This window comes from Papaver somniferum, chromosome 1 (genome assembly GCF_003573695.1).
Source record: "Papaver somniferum cultivar HN1 chromosome 1, ASM357369v1, whole genome shotgun sequence".
Taxonomy (NCBI): Eukaryota; Viridiplantae; Streptophyta; class Magnoliopsida; order Ranunculales; family Papaveraceae; genus Papaver; species Papaver somniferum.
Window position 1 is genome coordinate 70,699,047 of NC_039358.1, and position 20,785 is coordinate 70,719,831.

General features: G+C 35.4%; 1 protein-coding gene across 2 annotated transcripts; it reads left to right on the forward strand.

The window, feature by feature from the left end:
- The first annotated feature begins 10,585 nt into the window (after positions 1-10,585).
- Positions 10,586-20,593, forward strand: LOC113290241. Of its 2 annotated transcripts, none has more exons than XR_003331527.1 (11): positions 10,586-11,005; positions 11,115-12,684; positions 12,952-14,286; positions 14,387-14,733; positions 15,058-16,574; positions 17,489-17,921; positions 18,659-18,821; positions 19,005-19,108; positions 19,223-19,314; positions 19,428-19,856; positions 19,931-20,024. XR_003331527.1 is itself a non-coding variant. In XM_026539843.1 (11 exons), the coding sequence occupies exons 1-10, from the start codon at positions 10,746-10,748 to the stop codon at positions 19,502-19,504; spliced, it is 5,898 nt and encodes a 1,965-aa protein (XP_026395628.1). In that variant the 5' UTR covers positions 10,586-10,745; the 3' UTR covers positions 19,505-19,510; positions 20,043-20,593. The 2 variants fall into 2 exon arrangements, 1 of the variants encoding a protein (XP_026395628.1); XM_026539843.1 differs by lacking the exon at positions 19,931-20,024 and adding an exon at positions 20,043-20,593 and having other exon boundaries at positions 19,428-19,510.
- Positions 20,594-20,785: the final 192 nt, after the last annotated feature.

Below are 20,785 nucleotides of genomic sequence, written 5' to 3' on the forward strand. Positions count from 1 at the left end.
TGAGAATTTCATTATAATATCTCTTGTTTTTGTACCTTTGCCAATTTATATTGACAAAGAGGGGAGAATTATTGTGTAGTTTACACTACAAATACATATGGTTTACAGATTATTATGTAAGGGGGAGTGGTTTTTATTGTGAGATGAAATATTGACTAAGGGGGAGTGATACATATCACCATACTATTGTTGTCAAAGTTGTGATACAATTGAACTTTGATGTTGTGTAATAATACTATGAAACTGTATAACAATGATTGAGAGCTACTGTTTTCTCATTGTTATGGATATGGATCTTCAACAACTATGATGCTGAGTTAAACACGTTCAAAATCACTGGAGTACTTGGAAGTAACAAAGATTTCGAGTAATGTTGAAGAAAAAAGGAAATCAAGCATTTGGATGAGAAGCTACAAAGTTTATTAGAAAGTTTTGTCACTAAATTTGACAAAGGGAAAGATTGTTAGAGCAGTGCTCGGTCAAACTCGCAAGCGTTGTTATATAAAGCTTGTTTGTCAAGTTTAGTTGTCAAAACTATCAGTCTTGATTTCTAGTCTACTTATAGCTATGTCATGGTTTAGGATAGAATGTGTAGTTGAGCTTTAGAGGCGTTCATCGATTGAAGGGGAAGAACTACTAAGGGGAGCTTTTGGAACTTCATCAATAAAAGGTATGTGGAGACTTGAACTCATGACAAAAAGTCGTATAGCTATATAGACTTTAATTATATACATTTGATATTTCGAGTTGATTTTAACTCGCTTACACATTTCTCGAAATATGTGTTGGTAAGCTTTCGCTTTAACCAAGTTCATATTTTATTCTTAACAAAAGTCAAAAGATGATCATGTGAAAATTGCCTGGTAAAATCTGATATGATTGTGTGAGACAATCATTTAATGTAGACTAAGATGTTTCGTATTGATTATTTTATCACTTGAAAATTGCTTTGAAGCTAATAGTTTGTGTGAGACAGTTATTCCCGTCTTATAAGAATGTTTTAATAATTGAAATGGTTTGTTCGGGAACTATAGTATGCATACCCATATGCATACTGATTTCAACTGAGTTCGGTCGTGAACGACAGTAGGCGTATCCGTTTGCATACTGGTAAACACAAACCAAGTCTGGCTACTTAGGTATGCGTACCTGTTTAGATACTTGGGTGGGTTAAGTTATAAAATCGGTTGTTCATGAACAAATATATATTGATATAATAAGGAATGCAATCTTTTGCAAACCGTGGCTATAATGTTCGTGAATTGATTCGAGTGAATCAAATCCGATTTTGCTTCAATTGTGTCTTGTATACTTCTACTATGAGAATATAAACAATTGAAAACTCTATAATTAGTTTCATTTGAGTCATTTGAACTAGTTGTAATTAAGATGAACAAGGTTGATATGAAAGTGTTCATATGACTAACTTCGGTTAACTATTGTCGAGCCAACGAAGTGTACACGTTTAAGTACGGTTACATATATCTAAACGAAGGCACATTTCATTTGTGTGTAATAAGCTAAGTCAATCTAACAGTTGAAAGATATTAGCTTGAATCTAATCAGGTTTTCATCTAACGGTAAATATTCAATGCTTTGTTACCAAGGTAACATTGATTACAAACCCTGATTTGAAGACTATATCAGGGAGAACTCTAGCAACGGGGAAACCTAATACCCACACCTCGTGTGTGATCCTAGTTGCGACTAAAGTCGATTCTCCTTTAACCTAGGTTTTTCTAAAACCATTATAGGTTAACGACTTAAAGGCTTCATTGGGATATGAAGCCAGACCCAACTATTTTATTTGTAGTTGCGTGTTCTGATCTTGCTTTGTTTTATCGTATTGAGTACTATCTTCTCTAAGATTTGCTCGAGATTAAATCTCCAATAGGTAAGATAAAAAGTAGTCACAAACATCTTCGTCTCATCGTTTGTGATTCCACAATATTTTGTTCTGCTACCATACAGTTAAGGTTATTGTGAGGTGATTTATATTACTAGGCTATTCTCCGGGAATATGAGTCCAGTGTAATAATTGGTTCATGTTCACCTTGATTTATGAAAAGACGGAACACAAACTCGTAGGTATTTCTGTGGGAGACAAATTTATCTATTCAACAGATTTTTCTGTGTGAGACAGATTTGTTTATCAAGTCTTCGACTTTGTGCCGTATAAACACTTAGTTGTGGGTGAGATCAGCTAAGGGAATCAAGTACGTAGAGTTCTGTTGGTATTCAGAGGCGTAAGGAACGTGACTGTACCTAAATCAGTGTGAGATTGGTTCGGGCTCAACTACGTTCCAGTCCGAAGTTAACTTGTAGTAGGCTAGAGTCTGTGGTGGCTTAATATAGTGTGGTGTTCAAATTTGGACTAGGTCCCGGGGTTTTTCTGCATTTGCAGTTTGCTCGTTAACAAAACTTCTGGTGTCTGTGTTATTTCTTTTCCACATTATATTTTCTATATAATTGAAATATCACAGGTGGTGCGTAGTTCAATCAATTAGATAATTCAACCTTTGGTTGTTGATATAAATTGATTGACACTTGAATATTGGTCTTTGGTACCGTTCAATTTTTTTCTCATAATAATCAGGCTCCCTATCTGTTTGATTTGCTACATTGAGAAACAGAGATACAACACTTGGATGGATTTCCATTGATTGAGTCTGACTGTCTAGTTGATTCTCTTGGAATTATATTGGAGTTTGTCCATACATGATTGCCGAAACGAAATATTGGGTGTGGTTGTTAGAGCCCCGCTTTCTCAATACCATTTATGTTCTGCAAATTAACTAGTTTTATTTTCAGTATATCATATGTGTACTGCAAATTCATAGTGTCTAACACACAAGACTCATATATGTAAGCATAGGTATGGTTTTTTAATCAGTATGGCAGTTATGTACTGAAAATTCAGATTTTTTTTTTTCGGTTTCAGTTAGTGTTGCTTTTTAGTTTCTGAGAGTATATCATATATGTATTGTTATATTTGCTTTATTAGTTGAATTTTACCTGCTATAATGCTCTGGTGTTGGTTGTTGTCCATGAAACGTCATCGATGCTGCTAAACAAGTTAAATCGGGATTTGGGAAGAGCAATTTAATTGCTCTGGGCACTATAGCAGGTTCACTTGTGAAAATTATGGAGGAAGGCCTTGCATACCTGGAGTTAAAAGTGAATGAAAGTGTTTTCAGCCAGTTTTTTTTTCCTTCAGTGCATCCATTGTGCACCCACTTTCTCAGTACATATCAGATGTACTGATTTTTTGGTTGTATGTGAAGTACTTGAAAATCAGTATGTAATAAATCAACACGCCTTGGTTTTTTCTCAAGATTATGTAATTTTTTATTTATTTCTTTCATTGCAGCAATTGCTAATTTTGAAGTTTTCACTGTACATTTTTTTTGTAGTACAACCAATATACATTGTATTTGTTTTTGCAATACAACCAATATATACTGAATTTAAACTTTTTAGTGGTACAATCAATCTATACTTTATTAACTGAATCTAAACTAGTACATGTAATATATACTTAAAACTAATTAAAGCTGTGCAGCAGATATACACTGAAATTTATCACATACATACGTCGAGTGAGCACTACAAAACGAGCACCATAAAGTTAAAAGAAAAAAAATAATATGTGCATAAAAAATGCTCAGATGTAAATTTATTTGAGTTTTAACTGTGTTTTTTAGTACAACCAATATACATTGTAGTATTTTTTTTCCAAAGTACAACTAATATACACTGCTAGTTATTGAACACCTTTACTTCCATAAGAATTTGGCTTTACTTCCATAAGTGTCCAATACTCGAAGGGAAGTCCGCGAATAACGATGCTTCATCTATCTTTTGTAATTGCACATCACTCAAAGTATATCCATTCAATCTCACGTTGTCTACTAGAGTATGTAAGGCTTTGAGTCCCGATCTATATAACTTCGTACCAGGTTTCTGCTTTGAATCCCTACAAAAATTTAATTAATTTTGTTTCAGTACATCATTTATGCACTGCATAATCATCATGTCTGAAACACAATCGTATAAGAAGCATAAACAATGTTACTTAAGCACAATCATATATAGAAGCATAAACACATTCATCAGTATTGGCCTTATGTACTGCATACCCAAGATCATTATCTCATAAACCAACATAATGATTTTAGAGTAAAAGCAGTGTTATATCTCAGTACAACATATATATACTGGTATGCAGTAAAAAGAAGAAAGAAAAAAAGCACCTCATGTCACTTTTGATTGTTATTCAACAGTTTTTGAGTTACGTACTGGCAAATCTATGTGCAAGAAACACAAACAATTTTATATAAAAGCATTACGGGTGCAACTATGTGCACCCCCACTAAACCAGGGGTGCTGGTTCCCCCCTTTATTATTGGTTGTTTATCTAACTATAGTTTACGATTTTTGTAGCTTAAAAATGGGTTGTATACCTAGAGATTGGAGAAATAAAATTGAAAACATAACCCCATTAATCGTTTATACATCTCTCTTCTCTACATGTGTTTTAGACTTTGCTCAATTCTTCTGATTGAACATTCAAATTTAACTTGAAACATCTTTAATTTTTCTGGATAAGAGCTTCTTCTACCTTATACGATCTTCCAGTTGAAACTTCAGACTCCAAATAGTTAATTAAAAAGTATAAAGTTGATTTAATCTCCTGTGATGTTGATTTAATTATACTGTCCATTATCCGTATTTGACATTAAACGAGAGGAAATTTTCTGTTTGGTTTTAATTTCTATTTTATCTTCACCCCAACATTTTATGTAGGTATCCATTCCAAAGAAAAACCATCTTTATCAAAAACAATTCCAATATTGTCCCATCTCCGTCTCAATATCGGCTACATTTAATGCCTTGCTAGTTACAACAATTTTACGGTTGGATGCCTTTCTGGTCATGACGACATTATTTGATGATTCTAGCAACTAGGATTCTTTTCAGTGTATAGCAACTAGAATTTAGTATGTTGATGAATAAAAAAACTACATGAATTAATGACAGATAAAAAAAATTGTTACATGGCGATTTTACTAAAACGAAAGTAGTAGTTTTGTTAATTTTCAAAGACATCTCATTTGGTATCAACCGAAACCGAATCAAAATTTCGTTGAAGAGTGAATGGTATGATCTGCTACTGGTAAAGGTTTCGGCTAGAAACAGACAAGAAGTGTGTTAAGAAGAAAAGAGAACTTGAATTTCGTGCCATTTTTCTTTTTCCGTTTCTCCGTTCTCAAGGTGGATTTTTAATTTAACATTTAATACTCTAAAGAAATCAAATAAGCAGAGTTAAAACTAAGGCCAATGAATAGGGGAGGAATGTGCACCCCGGGTTAAGGGTGGTGCACAAAGTCACACTCGAGCATAACCATTGTTAATTAATCACTATTAGCCTTATGTACTGCATACTCATATGCCTAAAACACCCAAAATCACATGTGAAAGCATAATAATTGTTACTATTCAGTAGGTGAGTTATGTACTTGATGTTCATAGTGTTTAAATCCAATGAAAAAAACTTATTTCATAACTACTATAGATATGTACTGGTGGATGATTATCTCATCAACCAAAGATAATAAACAAGATAGTGATTTTTTGAGTATATAAACAACATAGTGATTTTTTGAGTATATAAACAACATAGTGATTTTTTACCTCGGTATTGTATATATACTGGTGGATCTATGTGTTAGAAAATAATAAAAACACAACGCATGTCACTTTGATTGTTATTCAACAGTTTTGGAGTTACGTGCTCACATTTATGTGCAAGAAACACAAACTACAAACACAAACACAAACCGCATGTCAATTACGATGATTTTCATCAGTTTTTTAGTTATGTACTTCAGATTTGAACATTCAAAATCTAAAAAAAAAAATCTTATACGCAATGATGTATCATATTGGTTAAAATAAACTAGGTTTTTTCAGTATAACATATATGTACTTCTGAATATTCATACCCTTTTCTGCTACTGATTTCATTACTCTTGTTTTGTTTTTTGCTCGCTTATTTGTTTTTTGGTGTTGGTGATTCTTCATAATCATCGTCTTCTTATATGGGAGCAGTATTATCTTCTAGATCTAGAAAAAAATCTTGATTCAATTTGGAAAATCGAAATCGACGTTTGGATTTTTGAGTTTTGGTTGCTCATAGATCAGAATCTAGGTTTTTGGTTTGTGCTTCCCTTATTGAATCACAAGAATTTCTAATAGAACAGAGAAGGGAAAGGAAAAACGAAGAGAGAAAGAAGATAGAAGATGACATGTTTTCTGCTAATCAGTGGGTTCGAACTTCTAATAGAGAGAACAAAGGGGCAGTCAGGTCTTTTTCATCTTGTGGGCCTAAGAATAATATTAATTTTCGGGTTGACCCGAGAATAAATAACTATATGGGTTTAGGACCAAATAGCAAAACTGTGTTACCAAACTAACTTTGGGCTTTTCTTTTTTTCTTTGAGTGTAAAACCCAGTGTTTTATAGTACATAAAGGGCTTGACCCAGTGTAGGACGCAGTGTTTTAGTAAACGCTGCCGACTCTATCAAAACTAAAACCCTACGCTCACAGGGTTTTTTCCTCTAGCTTGTGTTTCTGCTACCATTTAGCTCTTCCAAACCTAAACGAAATACAATCTAGGGGTTCGGGGTTCTAACTTTGGGCTTTTCTTTTTTTCTTTGAGTGTATAACCCAGTGTTTTATAGTACCCAAAGAGCTTGGCCCAGTGTAGGACGTAGTGTTTTAGTAAACGCTGCCGACTCCATCAAAACTAAAACCCTACGCTCACAAGGTTTTTTCCTCTAGCTTGTGTTTCTGCTACCATTTAGCTCTTCCAAACCTAAACAAAATACAATCTAGGGGTTTGGGGTTCTAATTGAAGAGGTAGTATCAATATCCCTTAAACATAACCATTACAGAGATGGTTGATTCTATTTCAAAGAAGAAATCAGCAGATAAAAGCAGAAATAAGAAGAGAAAAGTAGAAGCAATGAAGAGAATGAAAGAGATTCATAACCAGCTCAAATAGTTCCAATAAAAGAGACAATACAATACATAAAAGATGAAATTGAAGAAGAAGAAGAACAAGGAGGTCAGAATAAAAAGACTAAACTAACAGAAGGTCCTTACCGTAACTTGGAATTGATTTCATCACTTCAGAGATATAGATAATCAAAGGTTTGTATACATTTATACTTCTTAACTTTTATAACACATGTTAAACCTTTATAACACATTCTCAATAAATATTTCTCGTGATAGACGCAAATTCCTTGCTTTCCTGTCATAAGAGATATGCATGCCAAGAATACCCCTTGCTGGACCCAAGTCTTTCACAACAAAAGACTTGCTCAACTCTAAGTTCAACTTGTCAATTTTTTTCTTGTCTTTTCCAATAATCAGCATATCATCAAGATAAAACAAAAAGAATGAGAAAATCATCATTAATTTTTTTTTTGAATAAACACACAATGATCTGAAGTTATTCTCTTATACACACGTTCTTTCATGAACATTTCAAAATTCTTGTACCATCTTCTAAGATGAGCCTCTTCAAACCATATTAACTCTTCTTAAGCTTGCACACCATGTGTTTCTTTCATTTGACTTCAAAACCTTCAGTTTATGCCGCATACACATCTTATTCTAACTCACCACGAATAATTCTTTTCTTGACATCTAGTTGCTCAATCTCAAAGTTCATACTAGACGTTAATACCAAGACCACCCGAATAGAAGGAAATCTCACTACTGGTGAGAAAATCTCGTCAAAGTTAACACTGTTTTCTTGCTAAATTTTTTTCACAATTAAGTGAGTTTTGTACCTTGGTTTTGAGTTGCCATCTCCAGTCTTGATTTTTTACACCCATTTTGTTTTTGTTCCCAGGCTTGTCAACTAACTCATAAGCGTCATTCTCATTAAAAAAAGTAAAAATAAAATAAAAAATAAAACTCTTGTTTCATGGATTTCAACCACTTCCAACTCTCAAGAACACAAAGAGACTTTTCATAGGATTCTGGTTCACCTTCCTCTGTGAGCATCACATGCTCATGTGGTTTTTACTTTGTTGAAGGTATCTCAGGCCTGCTGGATCTTCGTAACTTAACTTATTATGGTTCTTGTTGCACTTATTTCTCATTATTTCCAACTGGAACATCTTCATGAGCTTCATCTTCATGATTATGTTCCTTTTCTGCATTACCATCAACATCATCATCATGTTGTTCAAGAGAAGGAATAACCGGATTTGGATCCAAGATCATGTCATCTTAAAGCTTAGGCATCTCAATCTTCTTAAAGTCTTCAATACTTTGATCTTCAAGTAATATTGCATATTTACTTCTCATAACCTTCTTGTCAACTAGATCCCAAAATCTGTAACCAAACTTATTTTTTACGTAACCTAGGATCACATCTTGCTTCGGTTTATCATCAAGCTTTAATCTATAATCATTTGGGATATAAAGAAACACCTTGCAACCAAACAACTCTCAAAGTGATTATAAGTATGTTTTTTGTCTCTCCCATATCCCCTCAGCTACTTCTACATATAAAGGTCTTGAAGAAGATTGATTGATCAAGTACACAACAATATACAACTTGGAATGAGATAACATGCACATATTTCTCTCAAGAATAGTGTGGTTTATCCTCTCTGCAATACCATTGTGTTGTGGAGTCTTCGGAACTGATTTTCATCACGTGTAACCATGCTCTTGCAATATAATTAACGTAATGTTTGTTTTCAACTGTTTTTGTCAAATATTTGTTGATGAAACTAACAATATGGGTCCAAATCGTATATCTCAGTGGTTTCCCATCAAATCAGGTATTAAGGAAGTCAGGGGTTCAATCTCTACCGTAAAGGTTTGTATATAGTTGGGTTTGACGGGTTGGGACTGGCTTGGTTCGGTTTTCGTAAAAAACACAAAAAACTAACGTTATTGGTGATACAATTAGTTATTATCTAAATAAGATTTGATTTTGGTCGTTTTTACTGAGTGTAGACGAAACCATGTTGTTAGTTTTAAATTAGTTTATTTGCAAGGGCAGAATGTGAGAAGACCTATAAGCGCTCAATGTATATACCGAAGATTTAGTTCTCAAAATAAATCTCCATTTGAGCCAGGAAAATCTAATATACATGAGGAATGCACTAGTAGTATTCCAAAAATGTGGAAGTAAAAGTAAAGAATCTAATTTACACTTTTTAAAAACGTTCGGGAATGTTGTATCACTTTTGAGGAATATGACATTTTTATAGATTTTAACTCATACTGGTGTTTTTGTATTACAAATTTAGTAATTTTGGCTTTTTATAACATTTTATAATTCTTAAAACAACCATTAGAGGAATATGGTTTGGGTTGTCCCAACGAAACATTGGATATCGATTGTGTCGAAAGGCATAAAACATACATGCGATGAAAATCCCTGTTAATGATCTGTTAAATCGCGCCAAAAGTCCATAGGATATTCGGTTGAAAACCATTAAAACCACAATCGTCCTTCTTACGTCCCGTTAGTCTATCGGTATACCGATTGCATATGAGCTACGGTTGAGGCGTATAGTTCATTTTGTCGTCCATTACCCTTCAACACGGTGAGTAGGCGAAACATGGGTTATATTCGTAGGTTGTTTGGATACTAGAAATAAAAGTGCTTTTACTTTTCTAGAAGCATAAGAGGGCGTTTAGGTAGCATTTCATAACTTTAAATTTGATTTTAAAAATAATAAAATCTACAATTTTCTTCACAAATTGTTTTTGCTTCTGAATTCTGAATTTGATTTCTGCTTGTGTGATGAAGCTTCTGATATCCAAACAGGTTATAAAAACGCTTCAAGTTAGAGCATTAGACTGGGTCTTATGGACATATGCCCAACACCTTCCCAAACACAAAAACCGTGGCCATATGTCTCTCTTCCCGCTAGCCTTCCCTAGTGTGCGGGAATCCCAGCGGGAAGACTCCAAATACGGTTAATTGTTAGCCGTTCTAAAAAAGTGAAAAACGGATAATGATTGTCCGTTTCTTTCTTAAAACCCTTGCAACTTAGTGGGGTCAGGAGATATTTTAGCTTAAAAATCATGTAACTTATATAAACTGGATAATGATCATCCGTTTTGGGGAAAACTAGTGGGACCAATAGATAAATAAGGGGGTTTCCAGGAGAAATAAGTGGGGTTTCAAGATTTGGTGGACCCAACAAATTGGAAAACGGACAATCACCGTCCATTTTTCTCTTAAAACCGGAAACAACCACAAGAACTAGGCTCTTCCCAGGTTGATGTGTAAAGGTACTTGGGAAGAGGCTGGGAACCTCCCAAAACCCGGTCTTAGGTTGATCAAAAGTTCTATTTTTCCCATTGGAAAGTTATTTTGAAATTGTGTTCACAAACTTACTTGAATTTTTTTTTACAGGGTAGGACCTACGTATGTTTCAAAAGTTGAGGTTATCAAAGTTGAGGTTATCAAAGTTGGGGTGCGATTAGTAACGAAGCCGCTACATACCCAAAATTGAGGTTATCGGGGTGCAGACACTGCCGACTCCAAAACTAAATCCCTACGCTCCCGGGTTTTCCCTCTCGCTTGTGTGCTGCCATTTAGCTCTTCTAAACCTAACCGAGCAAAAACTCAAAAACCAAATATCTAGGGTCTCAATTGAAGAGGTAGTATTAATTTCCCTTAAACATTACTATTACAGAGATGGTTGATTCTAGTTCAAAGAAGAAGTCAGCAGATAAAAGCAGAAATAAGAAGAGAAAAGTAAGAAGCAGTGAAGAGAATGAAAGAGTTTCAGAACCAGCTCAAATAGTTTCAGTAGAAGAGACAATACAATACACAAAAGATGAAATTGAAGAAGAAGAACAAGGAAATCAGAATAAAAAGACTAAACTAACAGAAGGTCCTTACCGTAACTTGGAATTGATTTCATCACTTCAGAAGAGAGATATAGATAATCAAAGGTTAGTATACATTTATACTTCTCAACTTTTTTTTTTCTTTTTCTTTTCAGTGAATTGAATTATATGGTAATTATGATTTTTTAAGTAAATTAGGGTTTAATTCTTGTAGGAAACTTGAACTTGCATTGGAATACGTTAATTCGTGGAAGTGCAGTGATTATGATGGAGGTCTTCAAATAGTTAGCGATTCTCATTTGATTAAGGAACTCAATAAATGGGTTCAGTCACAGTTGATTGTTGACCAAAGACAAGGGGCTTTAAAATGTTGGGAGATTTTTAAATTCTGTTTAGAGAAGTCACTGTATTTACAAGTTCCATTAAGTTTTAAGCAGGAGAAAATTTTACGTGGAGTTTCTTGTGTTGGAAAAAATGCTTTGCTAGTACTGGAGAAGGAAAATTCGTGTATTCTGAGTGAAAATTCTGAGTTTTACAGTTATGTTTTTGATTCTGTTACGTTGCTATTTACTTCACATGGAAGGGCATTTAGTGCTAACATGGATGTATTGTCCTCGACAGTCAGAACAATGGTTGATGTTCTTCACAAGGTTTACTTGGTTAAAGTATCCAGTGACAAAGCAGGCGTTTTGTTAATTCGCTTATCATGTTTGATTTTTGAGTATTTTGCTAATTTTTTGAGGGTACATCCTAGTCCAAAGAAAGTTTTCCCTGATTTCTTAGATAAGCTTCTTGAACCATTGCTTAGTTTGTTAGTAGTGGTGAATAAGCAAATTGATGGTTGTAATTCTACATCGACACAAAATTTGTTGAAGACAGTGGAAGACATTTTATCTTATGGGTTGTTCCATTCTGCCCATGTCAAGGAATTTCTAAGTTTACAGGGTACGGATATGGTTACTGGATTTCGAGGTGGAGCTGAAATGAGCAATAGAAGTTATTGTGTACGTCTTTTTGAGAGATTGCAAAAAATCATATCTGAGAAGAGAATTTCTTCGTTGGGGTGTGTGGGAGAGCTGTTTCGCTTGTTTGTTGTCACAGTGAAGAAGCAAAAGGGAGTTTCAGTGTTGTCTGAGGGGATAAAGATGACAGGGGAAATTGGGGTTTTACAGGAAATAGAAATAATTAATACAAGTTTCAACTCCAACATATCTCTTGGGAATGCTAGGACAGTCATCGACAGCACTCTTTCTTCTGATAGACTTGACACGGAAACCAGTAAAGCAGTATTTGATATCTTTTTATGGTTCATAAAGCCTTTGAAGCGGGAGATAGAAATATATAATGAAAGCAATTTGGAACAGGGAGTCATGCTGTTGGATGCTGCTCGGTGCACTCTCGAAGCTACCAATAAGATAATTGCGGGGTTTATGCATCAAAAAGTATATCTGAGGACGGATGATACATCTGATGGTGAGCGTCTTAATTTCTTGAAGGGGTTGTATCAGACTCTTGTCTCATTTTCATCGAGGATACTTCATTGGTTATCTGGTTTGGATAATGGGATGCCTGTAGATGGTGTACGTTTGATAGCAAAAGAGATTATAGTTGCTCTTGGGTCTTTGTTAGAAATTGAATACGAGGTTGCTGGAGAGGATTTGGTAATCTTGTGGAAAATTATGTTGTCATATTTAGCGATTGATCTACCTGTAACAGGTTCCCTCTCTTCACATGTTCTGCACTTTGGATGCCAGTTGATTAATATATACAGTGAGCTTCGCCAGGTTAGTGAAATTCACTTTGATTACTTGCATTTAGAACTAAGATACTTTCTGAACCCATATAGAAGTTAGTCTGCGCAATACCGTGGTAGTCATCTGATGACCGTTAAAGCTTTATTTCGCCTTGATCTTGGGCTTGAATATTAGTAGTTATTATTGTTTCTTAACATCTTTTGATAAAACATCATTATTCTTTTGGTTTTACTGTACATAATTTCTTCCCTTTCGCTGTGTTGTTCTAATTACAGTTTTTGGTTTTTCTTGCTGTAGGTTAGTGAGCCAATATTTGCACTTTGTAAAGCTGTGAGGTTATTTTGGATTCCTGACAGTAAAGCATGTGTAAAATCAGTGACCATGTTATTATGCTTTCAAGAGTTCAGGCTTGCAGTTTGTAAAGCTATCAAAAACATACCAGAGGGGCAGGCAAGTGGTTTCATCAAACAGCTAGAAAAAGATGTCTCCGATTCTTTAGTCTGGATGAAGACCAGCAGTTTAAAGGGAAAGGGGGGAGAGTTTGGAGAACCTTTACATACACGTAGCAAGCAATATGTAAAATTGCAAGCTGAGCTTCTAGGAAGGGCACTATGTGAAGTATATTCAATTTTATTAGACAATTTAGCCGTCACAACAGGGAACAGTATTGTTGTTGGGAATTCCATACAGGACCTGGTGAAATTTCTAGGCACGTTTCTAAGTATTCTGGTAAGGAAAGAACATCCGGAAGTCGGTGAGTTCCTTTCATATGTCAACGGACAAAGCTATTCTAGTGAGAGCAAAACATCAAGATTCAGTGCTTCATGGATTTCAGTGTTCTTCTTTCGCATATATACTTCCTGCAGAAGCTTATTCAGGGAATTGATAAGCCTCATGCCTCCTGAACAATCTAAAAAGGCGTCAAAAGCAATGGGAGATCTGTTGACAGCATATTCTGGAGATGACTGCATGGAGAGAGCTGAAGGTTATTTTTCTTGGATAATTAGACCTTCAGACTCTCCCTTGACCGTTATAAAATCTATAGAAGATTTTTGTGGTCAGGAAACTGTAAAAAGTTGTGCACCCCTGGTTTATGTGATGCATTCCATGGCTTGCCAGAGGCTTGCTGATCTGAGCCAGCAGATAGATTCTTATAAGTTCTTACAACAGGAGCAGAATAACATGACATTGACGGATGATGATACCTCAAGTCTGATTGTTAAAGAAATCAAAACCCTGAGGAAAGAAGCGAAGAGTGTTACCAAATATATCACGAAAAAGGTCAAAATGATGTCTGCTGATGTTTGTATAATTTCTGAAGGCAAAGAGCAACCCGCTACACCCGAAGATGATGCATGGGACTTGTGTATTCTCTCTCTGAATGAATATTCATTGCCTACTGCTGTTTGGTATCTTCTCTGCCAAAGTACTGATATTTGGGGCCCTCATGCCACGAAGAAGAAGTTGAAGATGTTCCTGCGTCTGTTGTTCCATATTTTCCAGACCAGGGCTATAAGCAGTGGCAAAGACTTCATAAAGCACAAAGTAGGAAAATCTCACAACGTGGAGAAAATCGCTCCGTATGAGATCACAATAGAGCTGCTGCATGATAGTTTATTCCATGAACAAACAGTAAGAAGCACTGCTACAATTTCTTTAAAAAAAAATTTGTATTCCATTTTTTTTTTGCATGAGATGGTTGTGATGTTTACATTGTTCAGTCTCGTCCTAGTTTCTATGCAGGCATTTGCCATCATGCTTTTCTGATGTTCTCAAGCAATCTCTAGTATCGATATTTGGTGGTTCTTTCCCGGGACAAACTGACATTAATGAGTGGAAAGTAATTATAAACAAACTTGAGAAGGCATCATCAATTGCTCTTAACAGAAGACATGTGGCAGACAATGAAGTTTTGTCGATGAAGCCAGATTCCTTATGTCCTGATTCCCCTTTCATGAAAAGCACTAAGGAAGTTTTAGCTTGTCGAAGCTTGCTTAATCTCTTAGCTTGGATGCCTAAAGGTTACCTAAATTCAGAATCATTTTCAGATTGTGCCACTAATTTACTCAATCTTGAAAGGTATGTTCACTTTTTTGTGATTTTAAATTTTCTTGTGTAATTTGCTGCAATCTTGTTATGTATCAGTCTAGTTTTCAGATTGATGCAATGCTTTGTGCATGTGTCTCCCCGGATAATCTACTGCATAAATATCTGGCTTATTGGTTTAGGTTAATGATGTTACATAATCAAGAATCTTTTCTTAATATCTGTCTTTCTTGATATCTGTCTTGTTATGTTGTAGTCATTTCTCATAACTTCGTATTACATTCTGCTGTGTAGTTCTTATGTGTATAAGCTTGAAGTCATGTTTTGAAGTTGTATCATTTAATCTCCTTCTTTCAGGGTTTTGGTTGTCACGCTCTTACAGGATCAGGATGAATTACAGGTGGACAGTCACTATGAGCTATTTAGATTGTTTGTAAGTTGTAGAAAGGCCTTTAGATGCCTGTTAATTTCATTTCACGGTGCTAGTGGTGAAGCTAAACAGTGTTCAATCAGTACAATATTTTCTGGGAATTCATATGCTGTTTTATGGCTTTGGAAATCCGTCACTGCATTGATTCAACTTCTGCCTGCATTTCCTGAAGAGCATGCTACTGAAGTGAGGCATTTGAGTCTTTCTTTGATGGATGATACATCTTACACACTGTCGACATTAACCAAGGAGCAGTTTCGGCTTTCCGTTTCTTCCGCAATAAACAACAATGCAGAACTATTACAAGAGTTACCTATTTCAGATGGGCTCAGCAAAAATAGAAGTTCGGGTGAATCTGATCCGAGTTTAGGAACCTGGATGGAAGATATGATGAAGAGTTTGGAAAAACATGCGGATACTACTAAAGCTAGTCTCAAAACTGTGGAGTTAGACGATTTGTCTTCTTTAGTTACAAGCATTTGTGGTTTCTTGTGGGGCATCAATTCCACTTTGCAAAGTTATAAGAAGAACACTGATGAACACAACTTATTAGTTAGTTGGCTTTCTCCTGAGTCTGAGGACTCCAAAGACTCTAAACTCAAGCTATTTATAGCCACTTCTGAAAACTTCATAAATTCATGCTTACACACATTCTTTGTTATGGATTCTAAAGATTTGAGCTTGAAAAAAAACCGATCTAGTTCGGACAATGCAAGCTTTACTGTCGATATTCTGATTGATTCGTATGAGAGACTACTTTTGAAGAAACCTTTATCAAGATTATTGAAAGGTGACAATCCTAAACTAGCAGCTTGTGTCAGGCAGCTTCTGATTGGATCTTCAGCTATTTTAAGTCTTAAAAGGCAGATATACAGCGGTAGTTTTTTTTCAAGCTCGATGCCTGTTTCTATCGCAATTTCACAGTACTTGCTGACAGAGTTCACAAATATGGTTCAAGAACCTCACTCATTTTCTTATATTTGTCTGGATGGAGTTGTAAAATATCTGAAAGTTTTGGGGAGTTATGTTTCAAAGAAGAACTCATTAAAAAATGTGTATGCTAGGTTGATTGGCATACATTTGCAGGCTATAGGGAGATGCATATCGTTATGTGGCAAAGAAGCTACACTAGCATCCCATGACACAGAATCTAGTACCAAGACACTCATGGGTCAAACGGGGTCATTTAAGTTATCTACTGGGCACGAATGGAATTGTCTGAATGAATTTAGAGACAGGCTTAGGCTCTCATTCAATGTCTTAGTCACTTCAAAGTTGCATCTAGAGACAGCTATTAAGGCTGTAGAAAGAGCACTTATCGGAGTGAGCAACCACTGTAGCATGGGTTATGAAATATGTACTGGAGGTCCAGATGAAGGAAAGGTTTCTGCAGTTGTAGCAGCTGGAGTTGACTGCTTTGATTCTGTTATCGAATCTGTTTCAGGTATTTGCCATTAATTTGATAATAAATCACTGGATCCACTTATAAAGATTTCTTTAGGTTTACAGAAGTGTTCGTGTTCATTTGTCTTTACTCTTTAGGCTCTTCTGAATGATGATGTTAATGATAACATGTTAATATATCTGACACATTAGAAGGAATTAGATAGGTAAATACATCAGCCATCAGCCATCATCTACTGGCATTCACAATACATAATCTGCAGCTTTTATTTTGTTAATCATGGGTTTTACCAGTCATTAACTTGCTACCGTGTAACTGTCATAGCCCCAATGTTCTTTAATCCTACTATTTATACAACTATACCTGTTTGTCAGCACATTCTTCCTTCTATGATATATTTTCCTTTAAACCTTACTATCTTTGTGGAGTTGAGGTGTGGACAACTGTTACACTTCCTCATCTAGAAAAGTCTGGAGCAGTTTTCGGGGAGAATGTTCATGGCAAAATTTTCAGCGGGAGAGAAGTTGGTGTTTGTTCACCTACCATCCTACGGGGGGTAGTATGTCGACCCCGAACAGTTTGATAGTTGCATCTCTTCACACTGATGCTAAAATTCACCAAGCTACCCTATTTGCTTGCTGCCTACTATCTCCATCTTTTTCCTCCTCTCTAGGAAGTGCTTAAAATAAATCGTACCTTCAGCTTCTCATGTAGCTTGGTAGCTTGCAATTTTCATTCCTTTGCTTGAGCGCAAGTTGTTAATTATGGCGCTTGATGGTCTTTGGTTGCACCTTTGTTCTGGCACTAGACATTTTTCTCTCTCGATAACATTAAGTCGGTGCTATCCTTGAAGGATTTCTTTTTGTTTTCAATTATGAATAGTAGTAAATATTACTTATAAAAATTGAATGCTTATTTGTATCGTAATCTTGCAATGTTGACATGTTATGTAGGCCGGGACTCTCTTCCAACCCTCCAAAAATACATCCAAAGATTAACTAGTGCTGTGTTCAACATAGTTGTGCACTTGCGAGGTCCACAAATCTTCTATTCAAAGGTTACATGTAGCAGTGGAGATATTTGTCCAGATCCTGGAGCAGTCATTCTTATGTGTGCTGAGGTGCTAACTAAAGTTGCTGGAAAACCTGCTCTCTTTCAGCTGGATTCCTCACATGTCGTACAATGTTTGCGTTTACCTGCGGCGCTGTTCCAAGATTTCTGCTACCTAAGAAATTCCCTAACTTCTCCTAGTTCCTCGGTGGTGTCAGCTAACGAGAAGTTCACTACTGCTGGCAGTCATCTATGTACTGTGGATCAGAGGTTCTCTGTGGATCTATTAGCCACATGCTGCAGGTTATTGTCTACAGTTCTTAGGCATCAAAAAAGGTATTTACTGGTGTCTTTTCCGTTGTTAACTTGCACGAGATCAGTTATATTGTTCTTTATACTTTCTACACTAAATCTTGGACTGTGGTATACTTATTTGTGCTTCTTTTTTCGCTGCAAAAATCTCTGAAGTTTAGATTATGTTGGTCAAACTTTTATGGTTCTGTTGGATGCCATTGTTTTGGAATATAGCATTCTAGGCCTTTTCAAAATTGATCAGAAGTTGTAGTTTATTGAAGGTTCAAAAACAAAATCTTTTTCCCCCCTGTTTGTTATTCGTCTTTGGTTTACCTTTGCTGAATTTTCAATGACCCAGTATTGTTTAAGTCTAAATTCTTTTAAGTGTGTTCTTGATTTTTTAGTTGTATTAGATCAGAATTGCAAACTGGGCTCCCAAACTCTATCCCAAATCTTGTTAGTTTGTATTGTGTGCAAAGACATGCATACATATATAGTTTCATATCTTCATACACCTACTCCTCATACTAGGTCCTTCATCAACCTGTAGTTTTCCTTAGCATTTTTGTTTAGGTTCTCTTGTTGTTTGATAGCTACCATCTTTCCAGTGGAGGCATATTCTACATTGGTTTCCTTTTTTATTTGAATTTTTTTTTTCTTCTTGATGAAATGTAAATTTTGGTAACTTATTTTAGAAGATTATGTTAGTTTTCTTTTAAAAAATAAATAAATGCAGATCACCAGTTCACTGTGATGTGATGACTATGTATTTTTTGCAGAGAAATTAAGGAGTCCATCTCTATTCTCCAATATTCGGCCTCAGTTCTTCTTTGTTGTTTGGTAACAAGAGATATGGAGTCGGTTGACGAAAAAGGTTATTATACATGGGAGGTACAAGAAGGAAGAAAATGTGCTAGTTTCTTCTGCAGGATTTACGAAGAGGTTTGAGTTGTTCTTAACATCCCATTTTCTTTATCTTATAGACAAGCTTATTGTTTTGATCATTTCCTTTTGGCTTTCTTTATCTCCATATAACTGAAAGGAGCTACAGTTTCTCAGATAATTAAAACTTATGTCGATTCTCCTGCCCTCTTGTTAAGAATCATTCTGAATCTTTTTTTGCAGATAAAACAGCAAAAGGATGTCTTTGAACGATATACTTTGCATTTTCTATCAAATTATATATGGATTTATTCAGGACTGGGTCTCTCTAAAACAGGGATAAGACGGTATATTGTTAATCATTTTCTCTTCAACTTAGTTATGTCTATGAAACAGATATTTATTCTCAACTTTCTGTTTGACAAAAATTCGTAAAACTTTCTTTTGTTTCGAAACAACAGGGAGATAGACGAAGCTCTAAGACCAGGTGTCTATGCTTTAGTAGATGCATGTTCAGAAGACGATCTTCAATATCTTCATACTGTTTTTGAAGGTTAGCAAAATTATCCTTAAAAAAAAAAAAACAAGAAGGGCATTTATTCTGTAAGATGAAGATTTTCATGCTGGAATTTACTAATCATGTTCTCTGATTTTCGTATTTTGTAGATGGTCCTTGCACAGGGACTTTGAAGACTCTGGTACAGGATTACAAGCAAAATTACAAATATGGAGGGAAAGTCTGATTTTGGGTAATCCCTCAAACTGTTTCATATCAACATCAATTTTATGGAACTATTCATTGTATACTTGAAAATGGCTACAAAAACTATAAAAGAAGACAGATCTACGATGACATGCCCAAGTTCCTTGACCACAATTGTGGTCCCTTAAACATAAAAGCCCAAGGTCTCATTTCAAATTTTATTCTAGTGTTTGTCTCGAGCTTACGTTTTTTGCAAGAGACATTTTCTGAGGTAAAAATCTCAGTAGGGGATTGAGTTTTATTATGTACGGGGTTACGGTTTACTGCTCATGCTTTTTATTATTCTTGATTTTGTACCAAATCTCAAGATGCCCTCTCTACATTATTCTGAGGTTTACTGCTCATGCTTTTCATTATTCTTGATTTTGTACCAAATCTCAAGATTCCCTCTCTACATTATTCTGAGGTCCGGTAGAGCTGAAATTTTCTCTTGCTGTTCCATTGTATGTATACTAGCTATATTGATATCAATGAAATTGATTTCATGATATTTTCTTTTACTTATTTGTCTCTACCAGCAAGTCCTGTGATTGTTGAAGCTTATTATGAAGTGGTAGGCGAGTATTTCTGGTTAGCTCGTGACAAGTTAAGTTGGTTAGTGAGAAACTTAGATGTTCACGTGCATGTAGAAGGGAAAGTATGACAAGTCTTGGAGTTAGGTATGGATGGATCCACCAACAGGCAGCAGCACTGCATGGTTACTTAATGCAACTTGGAATCTTTCTAGAAGCTGAAATCTATTAGAATATGTACGTGGGCTGTTATTTGGGGTTTAAATGTGTGGTCAGTGTGGTGTACAAAATATCTTGGCCACACAGTGACTCCGTTTGTTTGTGACTAAATGTCGAGAACTAGTACAGAAATGAAAATGTATTCTAGAAGACTAAAAAGTAACCATTGTTATTTGCTATCCTAGTTAATCTATCAGATTTATCCAGCTTCCTAGTTCCTACATCCGGTCATTCGGAAAGCTGAATGAAAAGATATTAGTATGTCATGAAAGATGATCGACATTGTTGCTCATGATTTTGTAATTGAGTTGTTTTTTCCTCTCGGTATGATAAACCAATCATTGAAAGATGGAATTTTTTTAACGAAGATAACAATTGTTCGGGAATTTTTTTAACGAATGGCGAGATAACAATTGTTCGGGCAACTCGCTGGTTGTGCTCAGCCGGCAACTGATGCAAGTTTTTTTTGATTGGTAAAGAATTTGAAGCTGACGAGTTTCGAATTTGATGCAAGTTGCAACATCCCATGG

What these genes read in the sequence shown, in the direction of transcription:
- LOC113290241 (XM_026539843.1), top strand. Translation starts at nt 10,746, where the DNA reads ATGGTTGATTCTAGTTCAAAGAAGAAGTCAGCAGATAAAAGCAGAAAT. An exon ending in AATTTACTCAATCTTGAAAG is followed by an intron (nt 14,734 to 15,057) that starts GTATGTTCACTT and finishes TCCTTCTTTCAG; the next exon opens with GGTTTTGGTTGTCACGCTCT. An exon ending in TCTTCATACTGTTTTTGAAG is followed by an intron (nt 19,315 to 19,427) that starts GTTAGCAAAATT and finishes CGTATTTTGTAG; the next exon opens with ATGGTCCTTGCACAGGGACT.